Here is an 18,272-nt window from a genome sequence, read left to right as displayed (position 1 = left end):
GGTTGTCGTCTATTTCAGGGCCTAGATCTGCAGTGTCGCAGGTGGGTTTGCGTCGGACAATGTTTCGTTTCGCCCAGTTGCTGTGAGTCTAAGCCTTGGGTGTAACAGCGTCGTTGTGGCTAAGGATGTGATTGCGGATGAGTGTGAACTCTTTCCGACGGAGCTGAGACCTGGGCATCGATTATTTCACCACCGAAAGAGGCTTGGGCAGGCGCAACAGCAGAAGGAGACGTCACATCCACAGGTGACAGCAGTGCTGGACTGCTCGTGGACCCTGAATTACGGCACGCCTTACGTAAGTGTGCCAGCTGGCATCGCTAAAGCAGCCAGTGACGGAAAAGTGACCGCGCTTCGCTTGGCTTGGGTCTTCCAGCCTCCTTTTCGCAGTGGAGTGCACCAGCAGTGCACCAGCCACACTCCAGAGTTAGGAATCTGCCGGGACTAAGCCACTTTTGGCTCAGGCTGTGGCCTTTTTGTCTTTCGCCAGCCAATTCAGGCCCGAGACCTCTTCAGTCCTCACCAGAATATCTGTGACCATACCTCATTCTTCAGCCTGACGTCCCACAAGACGTTGCGGAGGGGGATGGCAGTTGTCTGACACCATCTGTACCGACTTGAGACCACTATCCGCACGTCAAGGACCTGTCGGCATTTAAGCTTCTTGTTCCTCAACTCCGGCTCTTCGACCGAGGGGAGTGATCGAACAGACCCACGGCTCAACACGCAACGCGAGACAGAGCACTTTAAGCGACTCAAGGTCTCAGTGAGAGAACAAGAGAGCGGAAGAGGACCCGGAATTGAAAAGCAGGAATCATCTTCTTGTTGTCTTCCAGACTTTATAGCCTCCTGTCTGTTCATCCATTGCTTGAAGCAAGCAAGACAGCTGGCGAGCCTCTGTGGGTGAGTGAGTGAGGTAAGGTGCGAAAGTGTCGCTTCCTTTCCGCCTTCTCCAGTTTCCCCATCCTCTTTTTCCCCTTCCAGCGCAATCCAAAAACCCACACAGCTCTCTTCCCAATTCCTCCCACCAACGTCGCCCACACCACACCACCCACACCACCACCCCCTCCTTTGACGCCTGCTTGTGACGGTCTATCCGCCTCGCAGCCCGCCGAAATTCTGGCCGCCTCGCCAAATCTGCCGTGCGCCCTACCGCCGTCTTGCTGCGAACAAGCTCTGGCTACAGCCGCTAACAGATACCCGCCAGGCGCAGACCTAGTCGAGGCATCGTCGGACATCATCAACCAGCCAGTTTCTCCAACGAACAAGAGTACCGGCGCCATCAAACATCAACACCTTGACGGAAAATACGAAAGCAACGATGACAGCCCTCTCCCGACAATGATCCACGGAACTTCTTTCTCGCTCTGCAGGCCCGCCTTGATACATTTTGTTCCTTGATTTCGGATACCGTCTTTAATCGTTCTTGAGCCGAAATTCAATTCGTCCCCCCCGCGCGCTGCTGTCTTCCAGCGCAACTATACCCATCAGACGACGACCTTCACTTCCATCCTATTATCCAACGCCCTACGAATTCCTTCTAGCCATCGACTTGAGCTATGGCTACCGCCCAAATGCCAACGGACATACCCAAACCATCTTTCGCAAAGGTGCATACCTCCCCGGTCTATCGTTCGTCCCGAGGCTATGAGCTCCTGCCTTGCGCCGCGTGCTAACGATCACTTTTCTCAGGTCGCTGCTTCAGCATCGAAAGATTATCCTCCTGTCACTACCGTGCGACGAGTCGCCGCGCCATCCCAAGAACGCCCTGAACAGCCTGCGCTGACTGGCGCCCCCACACCTGTTGTTGCAAACGGCGCCGATAACCACCCATCTGCCGCCATGGGCTCTACGAAAACCGCATCGACGGCCACTCAGCGCGAGTCATCTCCGCCCAAGAAGCCCGACTCAAGCGACCCCGTCGTCGATGGACTGAAGGATTTGAACATTGGACGAACTCCCAGTCTTGTCGTTAACGGAACGGGCTCAACGTTCACCGAGAGATCAAAATCCGCAACTAAGGATGGATCGGATGATTCTCAGAGAGCGGATTCAAGCTCCGAGCTTGGCACTAAGCCTGCTAGTTTAGACGGGAAGAGCATTACTTCAGGAACTACCTTTGCGCTTGATGAGAAGGAATCTCTGCGTCCCGATGACAGTGCCAGCGTGAAAGCTGCTGCTGCCGAAGACGATGACGCCTTCTCGTTTCGCGGGCCGAACCTGCCCAACTCTAGGATGGGGTCAGACATCGCCGCGCGTGCTAGAGGCATCATCCAGCTCGGCGACATGCCAGACCGCCGTCTTGCCCAACCCGTATCTGGATCATTGAGCCAGGGCATGATTACGCCGCAGAGCGCGTCCTCAGATCAGCAACAGCCTTCTGCGAATGCGCTGTCGGCCAACTTACCCGACTCCGCCAATCTCTTGAACACGATCTACGGGCAGGCACCGGATGAAAAGCTTTTAGAAGCCATGGCGTCTCCCAAGGACCGACTTTTTCTGCTTAGATTAGAGGCGGAACTGATCAAGTTTGTTCAGAATTCCAAGTAAGTCCCGGTGCCAAATGTAACGGAGCATTGTATTGACAAATACAGGGAACCTTATATGGATTTTCCTCCATCCAACTCATTCTGCAGAATGTTAACCCACAAGTTGGCTGATTACTATCGAATGACGCATCAATATGAAGCACGAATTGGATCTGTGCGAATCTTCAGAACTCCGTACGCCAGAGTTCCCGAGTCTTTAGCTAGTATTGCGGCTCCGGAAACTAGTGCTGAGACGCCACCGCCTCCTGCCGTTCTCCCCAGGAAGATCATGCGGCGTGGTGAGGATGGGGAGCTTGCAACCGCCAGCGCCTCGCCATCGAAGCCCACGTCCGAAACTGGAAGTGATTCCAAGGACAAGAATGCGGCTGGGAATCAAAAGTGCGTTATTGCCCCTTGGCTGAGTAGTTTTCTTTGCTGACCAGAACAGGCTATCGAGAGAACAACGTGAGGAGGCCTACAAGCAGGCCCGAGAGAGGATCTTTGGCAACTCGGAGAAGACCGGAGAGTCAACCCCTGGTATGTTGTCACAGATGTGGTGATGTGGACACCTCCGGCTGACAGCTACTGCAGACAACGAGGGCGAAAATGGAATTTCACGAGCCAGCTCGGTCTCGGCGAGAGACAAATCGAATGCTGGAAAGAGGGGCAAGACTGGGAAGCAAAGACGTGACGATTCGGACAGCTTCGATTCACGACACAACTATACCCCGTACTGGGGTCCTCAGCAACAGACCTGGATGCCGCAGCCGCAATACGTCCCTGTGTCCAATCAGTACGGGGCTCCGGTTCAACAACCCTATTCGAATCAGATACAGCCTCCTCCCTACAACACCACTCCGACGCAATCTTTTGCTCCAATGATGCCCAACTCAGGCTATAACGCGTATCCTAACATGGCCCAGGTAAGGAGCTCTGCTACCTTCGCATTTCATCCCTCTCTGACTTAGTGCTAGTATTCTCCTCAGACCAGCCAACCTCCATTCCAGCCACCTCCGAACGCCGCTGCTCGGGGTTATGGTGGACCTGCTCCTGGACCTGCTCCCGCCCAAGCCGGCTGGCAGCAGGGCTTTGCGCCAGGTCCGGCTCCGGCGGCGATGCCGCCATCCGGGCCTAATGCAGCATCCTACACCCCGCGGGGCATGTCCGCTCCGCCTGGACAGAGCACTGTGCCTTATATGTACGGGCAGCTGCCAGCCAACGTCAACCCCAATGACCCTAAGAGCCAGCATCCTATTCCGGGTAGCTACAACCGTCACGCCTTCAACCCCAAGACGCAATCATTTGTCCCGGGTGGCGGCATGGCTCCGATGCAGCCGCCTCAACCCCCGTTCAGCGCCCCTGGCTCCCATCATGGCAGCCCCCAGATCGGCTCACCTCACCTGGCGTATGCCGGATACCAGCAACCGGGCCCGCCTGCACCGTACGGCGTTGTAGCAGGTTATGGTATGGCTAGACAGGGGTCAAACAACTCTATTCCCTCTTACCACGGCCCGCCGTCACAACACCCTCACCATCTCAACACCATCCCCCAAGCACCGGGTCCTCACATTCCGCCGCAGCATCCTTCTCAACATCTCCCCCAAAACCCGTCTCCTCACATCCCTAACAAACCCGTCATCCCTCAGGGCCCGGCCGGACAGACGTTCAGCCACCTGCCGCACTACGGCAACCCTGCTACTTTGCCGCAAAAGCCGAACATGGGCGTTTAGGTGCGCGTTTGACGTCGCTGTAGATGGTCTCTGGTAGAACGACTGGCGTCTGGGGGTTTACAAGGTACAGCATATTGGCGTTCAAACGGAGGACAGGATGGCATCAGATCATGTAGGCTATTGCATGCTAGAGCACTTTACGCAACTTAATTGTCACTCAGGTTTTATCTCTCAAAAGGTCATGTGAAATATGTGTGTTATGCTGAACTTGTGCATGAAAGCGTGAATATCATCATTGCAACTGCCTAGCGCATTCTAACCCTAGGCCGTCTATCCTGCCACTGCCATAACGCCATGACGGTTTTTCAAGTGTGGAATTCCTCATGATGCCATGCTTGCTACCTTGCGGCGGGATGGAAAAAATATCAGCACCACCTGCTGGCTTACTTGCTCTTTCAACCTCCGACGGTTCCCTTCTCCCCGTTTTATGTCCCCCCATCTTCTCACAGAATTTTCCATGAGAAAGAATGTACTGTGCAAACCCCTCTTTTTGGTTGGTCGACAATTAAAGCTGCATTTACTCCGTGGGTTCCCTCGGCTCGCGGGGCTCCCGAGGCTCCCTGGGCTCTCTGTTCTGGCCACCACCACGGCCGCCGCCACGTCCACCACGCTTGCCACCACGCTGACCCCGCTGCTCGCCCTTCTCGCCGCCCTCGGCCGCCTTGCCCTCGCCGTCCTTCTCGCCACCGGTGAGGTTGGCCGTCGCCAGCCTTTGCGACAGGTCGATCTGGGTGCGGATGGTGTTGGCGAGGTAGGAGACCATGAGGACGTCCTGGATGTGGTTGTTGAAGTCGTGCTCGATCTGGGAGGGGTCGACCTTGGGGGCGAGAGACAGGGCGTTCATGAGGTACTGGCCGAGGGCGTGGTTGGGCTCCTCATCCTCGTCGAGGATGCCGTTGACCCACTCGCTGACACGCTCGATCAGGTTAGTACCCTGCTCGATGGAGCGGGCGAGGCCCTCGATGTCGGAGACGACGGGGGCAACGCGGTCCTCGTTGTCCTTGGCCATGGAGATGGCCTCGAGGGCGCTGCGCTCGGCGTCGCCGTACATGAGCTTGTGGGGCACCTGGATGAAGAGGCAGCTTTCGGCGGCGCGCTCGGCGTTGACGGCGACGGGGGCGGAGATGTAGCAGCGGGCCTCGATTTCGGCGGTCGGGTCGGTGCTGATAGTCAGGTGGACGGCGGGGTGGGGGAAGGTGCCGGTGTCCGGGGAGGCGAAGAAGTTCTGGATCAGGGCGGAGAAGGAGTTGAGCTCGTGGGTGGTGGTGTACCAACCCAACAGGGACTCGCGCGGGGAGGCCTTGAGGGTGAGGGCGAGCATGTTCTTCTGGTAGTCGACGTCCACCTCGACCTGGTCCTCGTTCTCGGTGTGAGGGATGGCGAAGCAGGAGCGCACTTCGACCTCGGTGCCATCTTCGGAGCGGACACCGACGAGGGCGCCGATAACGCGGGTTGATTGCGTATCGCGGATGTCTCTTCGAACGGCATGGTCGAGAATGGAGAGGATGGCCTATGGGGGAGGGGCAGCGTTAGCTTGGGGTGAACTGGAAGAAGGGTCGACGACCAAGGTTGAAGAGGTGTATATGCTGTATGCAAAAGCTATGATGACATTTGCATAGTGCATGGCTCAGGCGCAAACGAGGAGGTTCTGTAGCGCATGAGTTCGAGGTGTTCGTACCTGGGGCTGGATGTTGACGGTGAGCGGGGCAATAGTGCCCTGAAGGCCAACCGTCGCCGGCGCGATGGGCCGCGAGAGGTGGAGGAACTTCTCAGTTTCGGCGACAGCCATGCTGGGCAGGTATGTTGTCGAAATAGTTGGCCGAGTAAGAGAGGTTTGTTGCGTTTGGGAGAGAAAGGGGAGGCAGGACAGGAGGAGGAGGGAGGGGCGGGTTTGGGCGGTGGTGGACGGGCCAAAATTGACTGCTGGCAAAGTGGATTCGTCTCGGGTCCCTCCCTATTCGCGATGGAAAATGGTCGTTCAAAATTCTCGAAACTCTCTGCACCGGCGCGGGCGTACCCTTTCGCTTTGGCGGGCGGGATTTTGCGATTCGGACTAGGTTGTGCGCGCTAAGATAAGCACCGATAAGAAGTTTTTCGAGGCGTCGGACGGCCCCGCTGTGGCTGGTGACTTTGGTGTGGAATTTCTGCAAGGCTGAGCATGGCGGACTTACAACTTTTTTTTGCGACGATGTGAATGCGTGTCTGTTTGTCTCATTTCCCACTTTTTCACCTTCGTTTTGGTTATTTCAGTGAATAAGTCTCAAGACAATGGGTCCTCGAGGCAGAGGCCGTGCTGGCTTCAGGGGCGGAGGAAGAGGTGGTGCTCGCGGGCGTGGTGGAAGAGGCGGCAGAGGCAGAGGTAGAGGAGGCGGCCCGGGTCGATCTCGCTTCAACACTGCCCGTCTGGAAGAAAATGAGTAAGTTTGTATGTTTCTGGGTCAATTTCCACAAACTAATGAAACCAGGTCGTCTGGTTCTGAGTCTGGTGAGGAGATGGATGCCGAAGTGGAGGAAGACTCTGATGTCTCCATGTCTGATGATGATGAGGACGAAGATGTGGATGAGCAACCTCAGAACTCCCGTCCTTACATGGCACTCTTGCAAGGGTTCACAGAATCCACAGAGCCGAGTGCAAAGAGGAGAAGACTGGACAGCGGCAAGCCTGAGAGTGCCGCCAAGGCGACAGCAGCAGCAGAGGAGTCTTCTGGAGACGAGGATGAAGATGAGGAGGCTGGTGAGAAGGACGTCGACAGGGTTGATGAGGCCGAGGAAGAGGACCCTTCAGCCGATCTCGCTGATGAGGAGGCGGAAAGCGACGACGAAGATGATGTTGATGCGACGGATCCATTTGACAACCACTTTGCGACCCCCGATGAAGACACCTACACGAAGAAGGTCAAGGCGATTCAGAAGAATGGCTGGACTTTCAAGCGAAGCATGTCTAAGGTGTCTAAGGCTGTCGTCACGTATCCTCAGTTTGAAGGTTCAGAAGCGCCGTCAATTCCATCGCCAATCTCAAGCTTGGAGAGCCTCAAGCTCAAGCAGAAGCTCAAAGAGTCTGCGTCGAAAAAGATCTCGCCACTCAACACGTTGCAGCAAGCAATGGCACCGGTTCTTTTCAACTACAACGACGTTTTATATGACAATCGCGACATCAAGAACTCGGAAGGTTTGAGGCAGCTCGTGTGCTTACATGCCGTCAACCACGTCTTCAAGTAAGATCCTCTTACAAACCGACAGAATTCAGGGGCTACTCTAACATTCTATAGAACTCGCGATCGCGTCATCAAGAACAACTACAAGCTGGCCAAGGAAGAAAACGCCGACCTGGAGCTGAGAGATCAGGGCTTCACACGTCCCAAGGTCCTCTTTATTCTGCCAACGCGACAGTCGTGCTTGAAGATGGTGAACACCATCGAAGCGCTCTGCGCGCCCGACCAGCGCGAAAACAGAAAGCGTTTCGAGGAAGCCTATACAGACGAAGAGGTCAAGTTTGGCAACGACAAGCCTGAAGATTTCCGCGACCTCTTTGAAGGCAATGACGACGACATGTTCCGCATCGGCATGAAGTTCACCCGCAAGACCATCAAGTACTTCTCCCAGTTTTACAACTCGGATATTCTTTTCGCCAGTCCCTTGGGTCTGCGGATGGCCATCGGCTCCGAGGAAGATAAGAAGAAGATGGATTACGACTTTATGAGTTCCATTGAGTTGGTTGTGGTCGACCAGGCCGACGCCCAGCTCATGCAGAACTGGGAACATGTCGAGTACATCTTTGAGCACATGAACCTCCAGCCCAAGGACGCCCACGGGTGTGACTTCAGTCGTGTGCGCAGTTGGTACCTCGAGGACTGGTCAAAGTACTTCCGACAGACCGTCATCCTCTCCGCCTTCAACACGCCGGAGTTGACGGAGCTCTTCCGCACCCAATGCCATAACTGGGCCGGCAAGATTCGATTCCAGGCAGACTACTCCGGCGTCCTCCAGCAGCTCGGCCTCAAGGCGCGTCAGACCTTCTCCCGCTTCGAGGCCAAGTCTATCGACAAGGAGCCTGACGCCCGCTTCGACTACTTCGTCTCAGCGATCCTCCCCTCCCTCATCAAGCGAGCCAAGGACACCAGCGGAACCCTCATCTTTATCCCCTCCTACCTCGACTTTGTCCGCGTGAGGAACTACTTCGCCACCAATGCCGCTGTCGGGGTTCTCTCCTTCGGCACCATTTCCGAATACTCGGAGGTCCCCGAAGTATCCCGCGCTCGCTCTCACTTCACAACCGGCCGGCACAAGGTTCTCCTGTATACGGAGCGTGCGCACCACTTCAGACGGTACAACCTGCGCGGCGTTCAGCGGGTAATCATGTACGGCCTGCCGGACAACCCGATTTTCTACCGCGAGATCGCTGGAGGTTACCTTGCACACAGCGAGCAGAACCTTCTGATCGAGCCTGGACAGGGTACCATCAGGGCCATGTTCTCCAAATACGATGTCATGAGGCTGGAGCGCATCGTCGGCACGCAGCGCGTAGGCAAGATGATCCAGGAGAAGGGTGATACTTTTGACTTTGTGTAAATCGGGAGGGGATACAAGAGAGAGATGGAAGTTGCGCCTGCTCAACTGGCAGGCTTGAAAAAGTTGTTTTGTCATAGTATACACGTATACCCCACACGACCATAATCTATAGACTGGCCAGGTATTTTTCGTTGATGATACACCAAAAAAAAAAAGAGAGTTACAGATCGTTTTCTGAGCACCCCCGCCGTCCACGTCTGTCCCTGCATTGCCTCAGCATGCGTTTTCTACCGCACCAATGCCTTCACTGCCTCAAGTCCAGGTCAGGTCCTGACGAACCCTCAGCCTTGACTGTTTCCTTTTTCGCTCTCCTGGATCCTGGGATGCGTCCACGTTTCTTTTTGTAAGGTTTTCCCAGTCTGATTTGCTTGGTTGGTGGATGCTCGTTGAACCTTTTCACCAAGGCGTCAAAGGCTTGATTGCCGTCCTTGCGATACCTCGTCACCTTCTGCTTGTTCTTAAGGGTAAGCTCGGTAGATTCGTTGCCATTCTTCATGTCCCTGGCGACAGCCTTGGCCGTCATGGCGAAGCGGATATCACGCGGCCCATCGAGGAGCTCGAGGATGGCGGAAGGAGCCTGGTCGTATCTATTTCGGGGCTCGGTGCGGAGGACACGGGTGTAGCCTCCGGGGCGCTTGGCGTAGCGTTCGCGCAGCTCGCCAAAGACCTTGGGGAGAAGGTCGTGGGGGGTCTAGAGATCGTTGTCAGTCAAATTTCCGTCCTGCCATGGTACCATCCAGACAGCGGTGGTGGGTGTGGCGTACGTAGAGCATGGCCTGGACCTTCCGCTTGGTCTCCTCGTTGTTCCTTTTCGCGAGAGTAATGAGCTTCTCGGCCATGCGCTGGGCCTCCTTCGCCTTGGCGTAGGTGGTCTGGATGTGCTCGTGGGTCACGAGGGAGGTGACGAGGCCGCGGAGGAGGGCCTGTCGCGCCGACGAGTTGCGGCTCAAGTGCCTGTACTTGGTGAGACCTCCCGCCATGGCTGCTTCGGCGTCTCAATCGATTGACGAGGTCGGTGATTGTCGCTTCAGTGAGCCTCCTCAATGACCTCTGCGTTGTGTGGTCAAACGGGGGCCGGCGCAGGTGCAGCAGCTAAGCAACTGTCGTCGGAAGTCGCGATAGCCTTTTCTCCTTCGCTCTGGTTCCCAAATTTTTGGCCTCTGGCGGCGTTCACCAGGGAGGTTCCCTGAGGGGTGAGGTGGGCAGCCGCCCGCTCTGGTTGGCCTGGCCGCTGCTAGTGCGGGACCCTCAGCGCCTGTGGCTGTTCACTCTCTGGTACCCCTGCCCGCTCAGCGACCGACCTATGTCCACCAGCCCGGAGAGGCTGAAAGTCGCTCGCTCGCCGAAGGGCCAGTCCGATTAATTAACGTCATTCCGCCGCCTCGACAAAAAGCTCCCGCCGATATCAAAAAAGGGCCCGACGACCCAGTCCCGCTTTCTCGACAGCAGAAAGACCCAATTCGGCCTCCGACGACGGACACATTCGAGGTCCGCAACATGATACCGTGAGGCCCGTCACTTTTTTCTCAGAAAATACGAGACTCAATTGCGCCCAATCGAAATCGGAACCGGGAGAGTAAATCGACGAGTGCAATCATGGGCTTCACCACTGGCTTCGTACGTCTCTCAACCCCCGCATAAGGCACTCAATCCCATAAGCCACGAAACCCAACTAACAGCCGCAAACCAGACCGGCGGTGTGACCCTCACCCTAGGCGTCGCCTACCTAACCGTCCTCGCCCACCAACGCAACCGCGAGGCCCAATCCCACATCCTCCGCTCCCAGAACCACGTCCTCTCCTCCCTCCTCGAGCCCAATCTCCGCCTGCCGCCTCCCCTGACGCGCTCCGAGCAGTCTGTCAAGGACCGCGAGAACCTCGTCGAGTCGGCAAAGTACCGCTGGAACAAGGAGGTCGAGAACGCCGTCCGGTGGGCGCAGCGGACGGACTGGGCCGAGGTCCGCGAGACCCTCGAGGGCAACGTCGCGAGGCTCTGGGGCGGCGCCATCGACAAGACCGCCGAGGTCGGCGACAGGGCCGCGCCGCTCGCGAAGGAGGTCGTCGAGGGCGCGAAGCAGAAGGGCGCCATCCTCGCCGACGAGCAGGGCGAGAGCCTGCGCCAGGAGGCTAAGAGCGCGTGGGAGCGCGCGAGGGAAAAGACGCTCGCCGCCGATGAGGCCGCGCGCGCAAAGGCGGCCGAACTGCGGAAGGCGGCGGACGGCAAGGCCGCTGAGGTCAAGGCCGTCGTGGGCGAGGTCGTGGAGAAGGGCAGGAAGGAGGCCGGCGCCGCTGTCGTGAAGGTGCAGCAGGCGGCGGGCATCGTCGAGGACAAGGTCAGCATCAAGGAGGACGGGAAGGTGCTGCCGGCGGGTTCGCCTGTGCAGCAGGCGCTGCACCAACGGTACGAGAAGCCGAGCGGGCTGACCAAGACGGTCAAGGAGGTGTTGGCGGAACGGTATCAGCGGGTTGACGAGCGGGACAACACGCAGCTCAGGGGTCTCTGAGCGGGCGGTGGTGGCCTTTCTCAGTGTAAGAAACTTACCTCTCCTTCCGAAAAGGGCCCCTCCACGGCAGAATACGGGAGGGGCGGAAGTTGTGGCGGGAACTGTACTACCATACTCATCTTATAGAATGGAAACGACAGCCTTTTTTTTCTTCTTTGTGAATAGTCGAGGTTCTTCCGTGGGGTTACGTGGAGGCATCAGTCTTGTGGACGATGCCGCTTGTGGTACGGCAGGACGGGCTGACTCGGCGTTTCTACCGATCTAAACTCAGGGGCTTGCGTGACGATGAAGACGCCAGATGGAGCTTTGAAAGTGGGTGATTCACTGTACCGGCTTGCCCATCTCACAACTCAGCATAGAAGTCTACGTCCTTGCCCAGGAAAATTCACCGCCTTCTACCCGTTTGACCAAAAGAAATCGCGATAAAGCAAACGATACGACTTTGGTTCGGATTCATATTCAGTATGCCCAAGGACAAACCACCACCACGCTCTCAAATGGCTGAACCAAGAATGTCAGTCTACCGGTACTTCGTCCGCCTTCGCGATCGCCTCGAGTTCATCCTGGTGCGGTACGTCGACAAGGACCCGCACGTCCAGGAAGACTTTCCCATATACAAAGCTGAACGCGACGAGAAATGGGCAGTGGAGGATGGCTTCCACAAGCAGATTCCGTCGACTAAGTCGGCGACCGAGCTTGAGACTATCAAGTCATGCGTCGAGCAACGCTGTGCAGAGGGGCCTCCCGCTTCACCAGAATCACCCAAGAAGGCGACGCCAGATACTGGAGACAAGGGCAAGAAGAAGGGCACGGAGCTTTTTTCGGGTTTCGACTTTGGCCTGGGGGATGCAAGTCCAAGTGGGCGGCGCAAAAACAGCCACAACGGTTCTCAGCATGCAGCAAAGGATAAGGGACTGGCCATCGAGCGACAAAATACCAACGATTCACGACCCTGTGACGTCTCCAGATCGAGCACGTTCACTTCCGTCGTCGACTCGACACTCTCTGAGGCCAGACGACGCAAACGGCAGCGGTCCGACAGCAAACCCGGGTACTTCGACCCCGACCCTTTTCATGAAGACATCGGCGCATCAGGGGCAGCGGGGATCCAGGGTGAGGGGGACGAGTTGGTCATGAATGTGCCTGTCGAGCTTCGCAACGGGCCCTTGGCCAGGGGAGGCGACGACATCAGGGCGACGGCTGGCGTTGAGGGAAAAGGAGACGAAAGCCTGGTCATGAACATCCCAGTGGAACTGCAAAACAGATGGTAGAATACTTGCGAGACCATGTATACCAACGTGCGCGGCTGGACAAGGTCAAGAAGATAAAGGGAAAAAATATGTAAAAAGTTTAGGGCCAGATGGACTCGAACCACCATCTCTCTCTCGCCGAGTTCGTCTTGATATTTTGTTGGTTTTTTCTTTTTTATCCTTTTTTCCTCAGGTATTCCTCCGTGATACAATTAATCGTGAACGCACAATGTAAAGTAGAATCGAGTCAGCATGAGCAGAATCGAACGTGTGAACTCTTCCGACCACCTCCTAACGAGAGAGCGCTTTACCATTAAGCCACGGCCCCTTGAGAAGGGTGTTTGTTGGAAAGGAATCAGAAAGACCGACTAATGTATGGAGACCGTTGTGCTTGGAGCAGAGTTTGTGGCAGTGGCTGATGCAGTCCATAAAGGTAGAAGTTCGAAGAGGTTCGCAGAAGAACATCACATGGCGGCAACAGAGGCGGCTTGGTGTGAAAAAGACCGTTAAAGGGCAAACTCTTTACCCAGCTGTAGACAAAATAGAAATGGTATATGACACAATAGCGTACAAGCCTGTCCGAAGCAGGGGCCCATCATCCAGCCTAGAGGTCCCCTCTTTCCGATCGGCAACAGGCGATGTCCCTCCCAACGAGTGTGTATGGTGGAACCTTTCCAACCCCCATTCTCAGGGGTTTAAGGGGGCTAAACTTACAAGGAAATGGCACAAGACATGTGTGGTGATGTTTGTGATGTGGTAGATAGAATATGGATAGTGTGTAGAGATGTTTGGAGGTGTGAAGTGTGTTCAGTGTCTCCTTATCCGATCACAGTCCTAATGATTCCTTCGCAGGGTTAGGGTGTACATACTTACCAAGGCCACCAGCCATCTCAACAACGCACCTTTAGCACCTTTCGCACCGAGACCAACGACGAAGCTCAGCCAGTAGCCGAGACCGCGGACCTGAACGCCATTGCGGTCAAAGTCGGGCTTCTCCGCAGTCATGCTCGATAGGCGAGCGAGCTCCTTGGGAGAGTACGGCATGTAACGCACGCGGATGAACTTCTCAAGCCACGACGGCGTCTGAGCAACAGATCGGCGATGGGTGAACATGTCGAATGATGCCCTGCCGCGGTAGTTGCCTGTGCCAGAATCGCCCACGCCGCCAAAGGGGACGGTCGAGATTGAAGCGTGGAAGAAAGCATCGTTCTTGGTGGCACCGCCAGAAGTGACCTCGTTGAGGACTGCGACACATGTTAGTTTGGTTCATGTAAATAAAGATGTGCGACGTACTCCTCTCGTTCTCCTGATCGCTTCCGAACGTGAACAGCGCCAGAGGCGTTCTGTAGACCTGGTTCGCAATGTTGATGGCATCATCCAGGGTATCGTAAGGCATGATGGCGAAGACGGGGCCGAAAGACTCCTCCTTCATGACTGAGTCGAGCATGGAGTCGACCAAGACCGCAGTGGGCTCGATGAAGAGCTGGTCCTCATCCAGACCACCACCCATGACGATCTTTCCGTTTGTCTCGTCAAGCATCTTCTTGATACGCTGGAAAGACTTCTTGTTGACAATGCGAGAGAAGTCGGGGCTGTTCTTGGCACCGCTGGGGAAGAACTCCTTCAGGGTCGCGTTGAGGCCCTGGACAAGCTGGTCGACGATGGCACGGTCGGCGAGGATGTAGTTCTGGGAAATGCAGACCTGGCCAGCATTCAGGCACTTAGACCACATGAGACGACGAGCGGCCAGCTTGACGTTGGCGTTCTTGGTAACAAAGGCGGGGTTCAGCCCACCGAGCTCAAGAGTGACAGGCGTGAGCGTCTCCGCAGCCTTCTTGGCGATGATCTTGCCGACGGCGGTGCTGCCAGTGTACATGATCTTGTCCCACTTGACATCAAGCAGCGCCTGTGTCTCCTTCACGGCGCCATTGACGACCTGGTAGGCCTTGGGGTCAAGAGCGACCTCGAAAATCTTGGCCAGAACCATGGCAGTAGCCGGGGAGCTCTCGGAGGGCTTCAGAACGGCCGTGCATCCAGCGGAAATGGCACCGATGATGGGGAGAAGAGTGAGCTGGACGGGGAAGTTGAAGGCACCAATGACAAGCACCATGCCGAGGGGCTCCTTGCGGATGCGCGGCTTTAGAGCGGCGAAGGTCAGAGGAACATCTTCGGGAGTCTCGTCCTTGGCGAATTGGTCCATCTTCTTGATCATGTATAGGCAGTCATTGGCACACCACTCGATCTCGGAGAGGAGAGCCTCATGCTTGCACTTTCTCAGATCCTTGCGCAGGGCATCGCAAAGCTGGGGAGTAAAGTCCCTGATGGCCCAGTAGAGCTTCCGGAGCTGGACCTTGCGCCAATTGAGGTCCTTGGTCTTGTTAGAGCGGAAAGTGGCGCGCAGGGTGTCGGTGAGGCGGTAAATGTCGTCCGTGGACGTGTGAGTGAAGTCGGCGATCTTGACGTCTGCTGAAAGCGCCATTGTGGATGATTTCGTGATGATTGGGCTAATGTCAGGCTTTCTGCTACTGGTGTCGTCTGCGAAGAAACGATCCTAGGGATGGAAAAGAGGAGGTTCGTGAGGGGAAGAAGGAATGCCGGGGTTCGGGTCCGCAGAGAGGTGGTGGTGGTTGCAGTTAAGGTTGTGAGGGCTGCGGCGACTTATGTATTCGGAGTAGCAAAATGGCAGCAGTATCAGCAGCTAGCGGACTGGCCGTTCGGTAAGGCACAGCTTAAAGTGAGTGGATGGGTGCGCATGCGACAAAGCTCCACTTGATGTGTGCTCGGCCTCCGCGTCGCCGGGTGTGATGGAGGGAGGTAGAAGGTGAGGTTAGGGACTCGAGGAGGTACTTTGGGACGAAAGGTATTTTATTGATTGTACGGATAGGGAGTCAGGTCCGGGGCGAGCAACCTCGGCGCGCGAAAACGGGCAGACGGTCGGGATGAACAGAGGCCGGATTACCATTCACTTTGGTGTTCCTCCTTCTAGAAGGCGGTTTGTTATGACTAGTCGATGTTGCGAGTGCGAGTGAGAGGGCATGAATCTACTTACGATGGGAATGCAGGAGAGAACACACGCAGCAGCAAGACGCGACGCTGCGGGGCGGCGAATGCGCTGCAAGTTGGAAACGAGTTCGTTTCCCAAAAAGCAGGAGCTACGGTAACGGTGCGGTACGCTAGTTGCATGTGAACGAATGCCAGTCTCTGAAATGGAAAAGATGGTGTGAGCATGGATACCTGCTCTTGCCCGAACCAGCCAGTCGAGTTGAATCGGACTTGGACAGGGAATGGAGGCAGAGATGTCCCGACGGAGTGGCCTCGCCTTCACGAGGAACGGATTGGGCCACCCTTCCATGGGCCGCTGTCTTGATGGAACACAGCAGTTTGCGAAGTCATGACGCCTTCTAGTCATTGCTGACTGACGCCTCTAGAACATGTTAGCCCAGAGCTTAGAGACGCCTCAGAGCTTCAGGTGAATCGCCCTCATCGACCGTCTCCAATGATGCGCCAGAGCTCTACTTTAGCAGCAGAGCAGCTTGGAGCTTCAGCAAGGTCCCGGTGCCAATCCCGCTGCTTGGTTGCTTCTTCCCCACATGGAGCATTGCAACGCGTTCTCTTCGGGGATAGAACCAAAGAACGCCACCCCCTGCGCATCTCACATCTCGCAGCGACTCGCGAGCACCTGCGCTGCGCTAGAAAAAAAAAAGATGCCGAGGCATCAATTTGGCAGAACAGCGGGAATGGCATTGGCATGAACGCGCAGGCTGACTAAAAAGACACCCCTGTCCTTGGCCCTGTTTCCAGGTCCCCTTTTTTGGCATCCGTTCCTTAGACTTCATTCCCTGTCCGAGTCTCCGCCGAGAATGAATAGGCCGACCTGTGGGATCCCGGAATCCACATGGCAGGAAATGTGATAATACCATGCGCATTGGGAATTGTTCAAAATTCAATTGAGCAGGAGGTCAAGTGACATTTGATATTGTCGTCAGGATAAGCTCAAGATATTCAGGATTGCTGACCATAGCCATGTACCAATCCCGTCATCTGAAAGGCCCCATAAGTGAATAATCACACACTTTGACCTGACTTCACCAGACCAGCTATTGCGGACTACTCTGTATCGTTGGAAGGGTTGCAATGTCAGTCCCCAGGTACACGAGGCTCCCGGAAAGCATCGTGTGCGCCGGGACTACTAAGTAAATCCAATGGGGTCCATCGTGCGCGTCCCCTTTTATATTTCTATAAATCCGACTCGGGACGGATGTATACATGGAGATGTTACACGGGCATGCTGAACGTCAAGAAAGCCAGCTGCCTAGTCATACACGTGTCTGGAGGTCCTTGAGCTATGCATCCCTCAGACGTCATCTTTTTCTTTTTTACGGGACATGGGCTCGATGCAGCGGAAGCAGTGCTCTACCGACGAGCATTCTTCGCGCCGCCACGGCGAACAGCCACCAACTCCGCCTCCTTGACCTCGGCCTGCGCCGGCTGCTCGAGGAACCTCTCGATCGTGCCCATGCCGTCAACGAGTAGGCCCTCCTCAACCTTGGCAGCATCAGCCTTTTCGCCCTGCTGGCGGAACGCAGCAAGCTCTTTGCGACGCTCTTCAGTCATGCGCCACTCCACGGGGAACCTGGGCTTCTCCTTGGACTGGTGATGTCTGGTATCCAGAGGAATATCCTCGAAAGTGTCCTTGGGGTCCTATGATGGTTTATTAGCCCTGCTGCTCCTCTAGTTCTTCCTGCCTGTGTGCTCACCTTGGCTGTCGCAACAAGCGTGTCCACCAGGTCGGACAGATAACGCTTGTTCTGAGCCTGGTGCTCAAACTTCTCGCTGCTCATCTTGATGATGTCCTTCTCCGGGTTCCATCGCGGGCCGGCCAGCTTTCTCAGCTTGTCGGCCTGCACCGGCGTGAGGTCCAAATCGACCGGCGAGAACTCCACGACCACCTTCTTCTCCGCGGGGTGATGCTCGCCCATGTATGTGGTGTATCGGAATCGCAGCACCTCATCCTTCGCGGGCGGCGCGAACGGCTTGGCGAGCTCTGTCGTCGTGGTCAGTAAACCATGAGCCCAGAAAAGTGGCATTGGAGGGGGGTAACGTACTGGCAAGCAGCGGCATCTCCCAAGCCATGATGCGGTGGTAATGTCTGTGCTCGCGAATCTCGTCGAGCTTGCCATGGGCCATGGACGTCATGTCATCCTCGTCGAATTCGTCGACGATATTCTCAGTGTCCTCCATGGGGGCGTCCGGGTCGAACCAGAATGACTGCCTGTTGGGCTTCACTCTCGGAGCGAGCATCTTGTACTCACGGTTGGTCACGAGCGGCCCTTGTCGCTCCGCCTCCTCGTCGGCCTTCGTCCACTGCCTGTCGAGCCATTCCTCAAGCGACAACGACTGCGCCGATGGGTCGCTCTTCCTCATCCGCTGCAGAGCCTCGACCTCAGCGGGCTTCAGCTTCTTGACCACATCTTCGACGCTTTCCTGTACTCTGTAAAGCGAACTGTCGACCCCTTCTTCGTCTCCGTCGCCGCGCGCACGTCTGGCGGGGCTGGCGGCAAACGTTCGTCTCTGGAACTGCTGCTGGGGGAACTGTGTCGCGGCTCGCGGTGCGATTCTTGGGGCTGTCGGTGTCCGGCGACAGCTGCGGACGCAGAGTCGGAGTGCTTGCCCTGCTGTTGCCATTGTGGGCGGG

General features: G+C 56.2%; 8 protein-coding genes across 8 annotated transcripts; 4 read left to right on the top strand and 4 right to left on the bottom strand.

Annotated features, from left to right (window-relative positions):
* Window positions 1-1,571: 1,571 nt before the first annotated feature.
* R3HDM1 (R3H domain-containing protein 1) lies at window positions 1,572-4,255 on the top strand (the record flags this gene model as incomplete). Its single annotated transcript, XM_032020508.2, has 6 exons — window positions 1,572-1,607; window positions 1,690-2,543; window positions 2,592-2,924; window positions 2,974-3,062; window positions 3,117-3,448; window positions 3,500-4,255. 6 exons carry the CDS (start codon window positions 1,572-1,574, stop codon window positions 4,253-4,255), a joined length of 2,400 nt encoding a protein of 799 aa, XP_031882469.2.
* A 517-nt stretch (window positions 4,256-4,772) lies between these two features.
* On the bottom strand, window positions 4,773-6,044 carry CGGC5_v015701 (Eukaryotic translation initiation factor 3 subunit F; the record flags this gene model as incomplete). The annotated part of the gene is made up of 2 exons (XM_032020509.1): window positions 4,773-5,765; window positions 5,934-6,044. The coding sequence occupies 2 exons, from the start codon at window positions 6,042-6,044 to the stop codon at window positions 4,773-4,775; spliced, it is 1,104 nt and encodes a 367-aa protein (XP_031882464.1).
* Window positions 6,045-6,523: 479 nt separating this feature from the next.
* Window positions 6,524-8,824, top strand: UTP25 (U3 small nucleolar RNA-associated protein 25; the record flags this gene model as incomplete). The annotated part of the gene is made up of 3 exons (XM_032020510.1): window positions 6,524-6,672; window positions 6,721-7,470; window positions 7,525-8,824. 3 exons carry the CDS (start codon window positions 6,524-6,526, stop codon window positions 8,822-8,824), a joined length of 2,199 nt encoding a protein of 732 aa, XP_031882463.1.
* A 244-nt stretch (window positions 8,825-9,068) lies between these two features.
* CGGC5_v015699 (mitochondrial 54S ribosomal protein bL17m) lies at window positions 9,069-9,804 on the bottom strand (the record flags this gene model as incomplete). The annotated part of the gene is made up of 2 exons (XM_032020511.1): window positions 9,069-9,515; window positions 9,589-9,804. 2 exons carry the CDS (start codon window positions 9,802-9,804, stop codon window positions 9,069-9,071), a joined length of 663 nt encoding a protein of 220 aa, XP_031882466.1.
* A 616-nt stretch (window positions 9,805-10,420) lies between these two features.
* On the top strand, window positions 10,421-11,327 carry CGGC5_v015698 (uncharacterized protein; the record flags this gene model as incomplete). Its single annotated transcript, XM_032020512.1, has 2 exons — window positions 10,421-10,441; window positions 10,515-11,327. The coding sequence occupies 2 exons, from the start codon at window positions 10,421-10,423 to the stop codon at window positions 11,325-11,327; spliced, it is 834 nt and encodes a 277-aa protein (XP_031882465.1).
* A 464-nt stretch (window positions 11,328-11,791) lies between these two features.
* CGGC5_v015697 (uncharacterized protein) lies at window positions 11,792-12,598 on the top strand (the record flags this gene model as incomplete). The annotated part of the gene is made up of 1 exon (XM_032020513.1): window positions 11,792-12,598. One exon carries the CDS (start codon window positions 11,792-11,794, stop codon window positions 12,596-12,598), a length of 807 nt encoding a protein of 268 aa, XP_031882431.1.
* Window positions 12,599-13,395: 797 nt separating this feature from the next.
* On the bottom strand, window positions 13,396-15,760 carry ylo-1-0 (Beta-apo-4'-carotenal oxygenase; the record flags this gene model as incomplete). The annotated part of the gene is made up of 5 exons (XM_032020514.2): window positions 13,396-13,421; window positions 13,480-13,821; window positions 13,871-15,112; window positions 15,537-15,559; window positions 15,627-15,760. The coding sequence occupies 5 exons, from the start codon at window positions 15,758-15,760 to the stop codon at window positions 13,396-13,398; spliced, it is 1,767 nt and encodes a 588-aa protein (XP_031882471.2).
* Window positions 15,761-16,990: 1,230 nt separating this feature from the next.
* On the bottom strand, window positions 16,991-18,262 carry CGGC5_v015695 (mitochondrial 37S ribosomal protein mS35; the record flags this gene model as incomplete). The annotated part of the gene is made up of 3 exons (XM_032020516.1): window positions 16,991-17,278; window positions 17,335-17,621; window positions 17,683-18,262. 3 exons carry the CDS (start codon window positions 18,260-18,262, stop codon window positions 16,991-16,993), a joined length of 1,155 nt encoding a protein of 384 aa, XP_031882365.1.
* Between the last annotated feature and the right edge of the window lie 10 nt (window positions 18,263-18,272).

This window comes from Colletotrichum fructicola (assembly GCF_000319635.2).
Source record: "Colletotrichum fructicola Nara gc5 chromosome Unknown KSG_Nara_v1_contig10, whole genome shotgun sequence".
NCBI classification, from domain to species: domain Eukaryota; kingdom Fungi; phylum Ascomycota; class Sordariomycetes; order Glomerellales; family Glomerellaceae; genus Colletotrichum; species Colletotrichum fructicola.
This window is presented reverse-complemented; position numbering and strand designations above follow the sequence as displayed.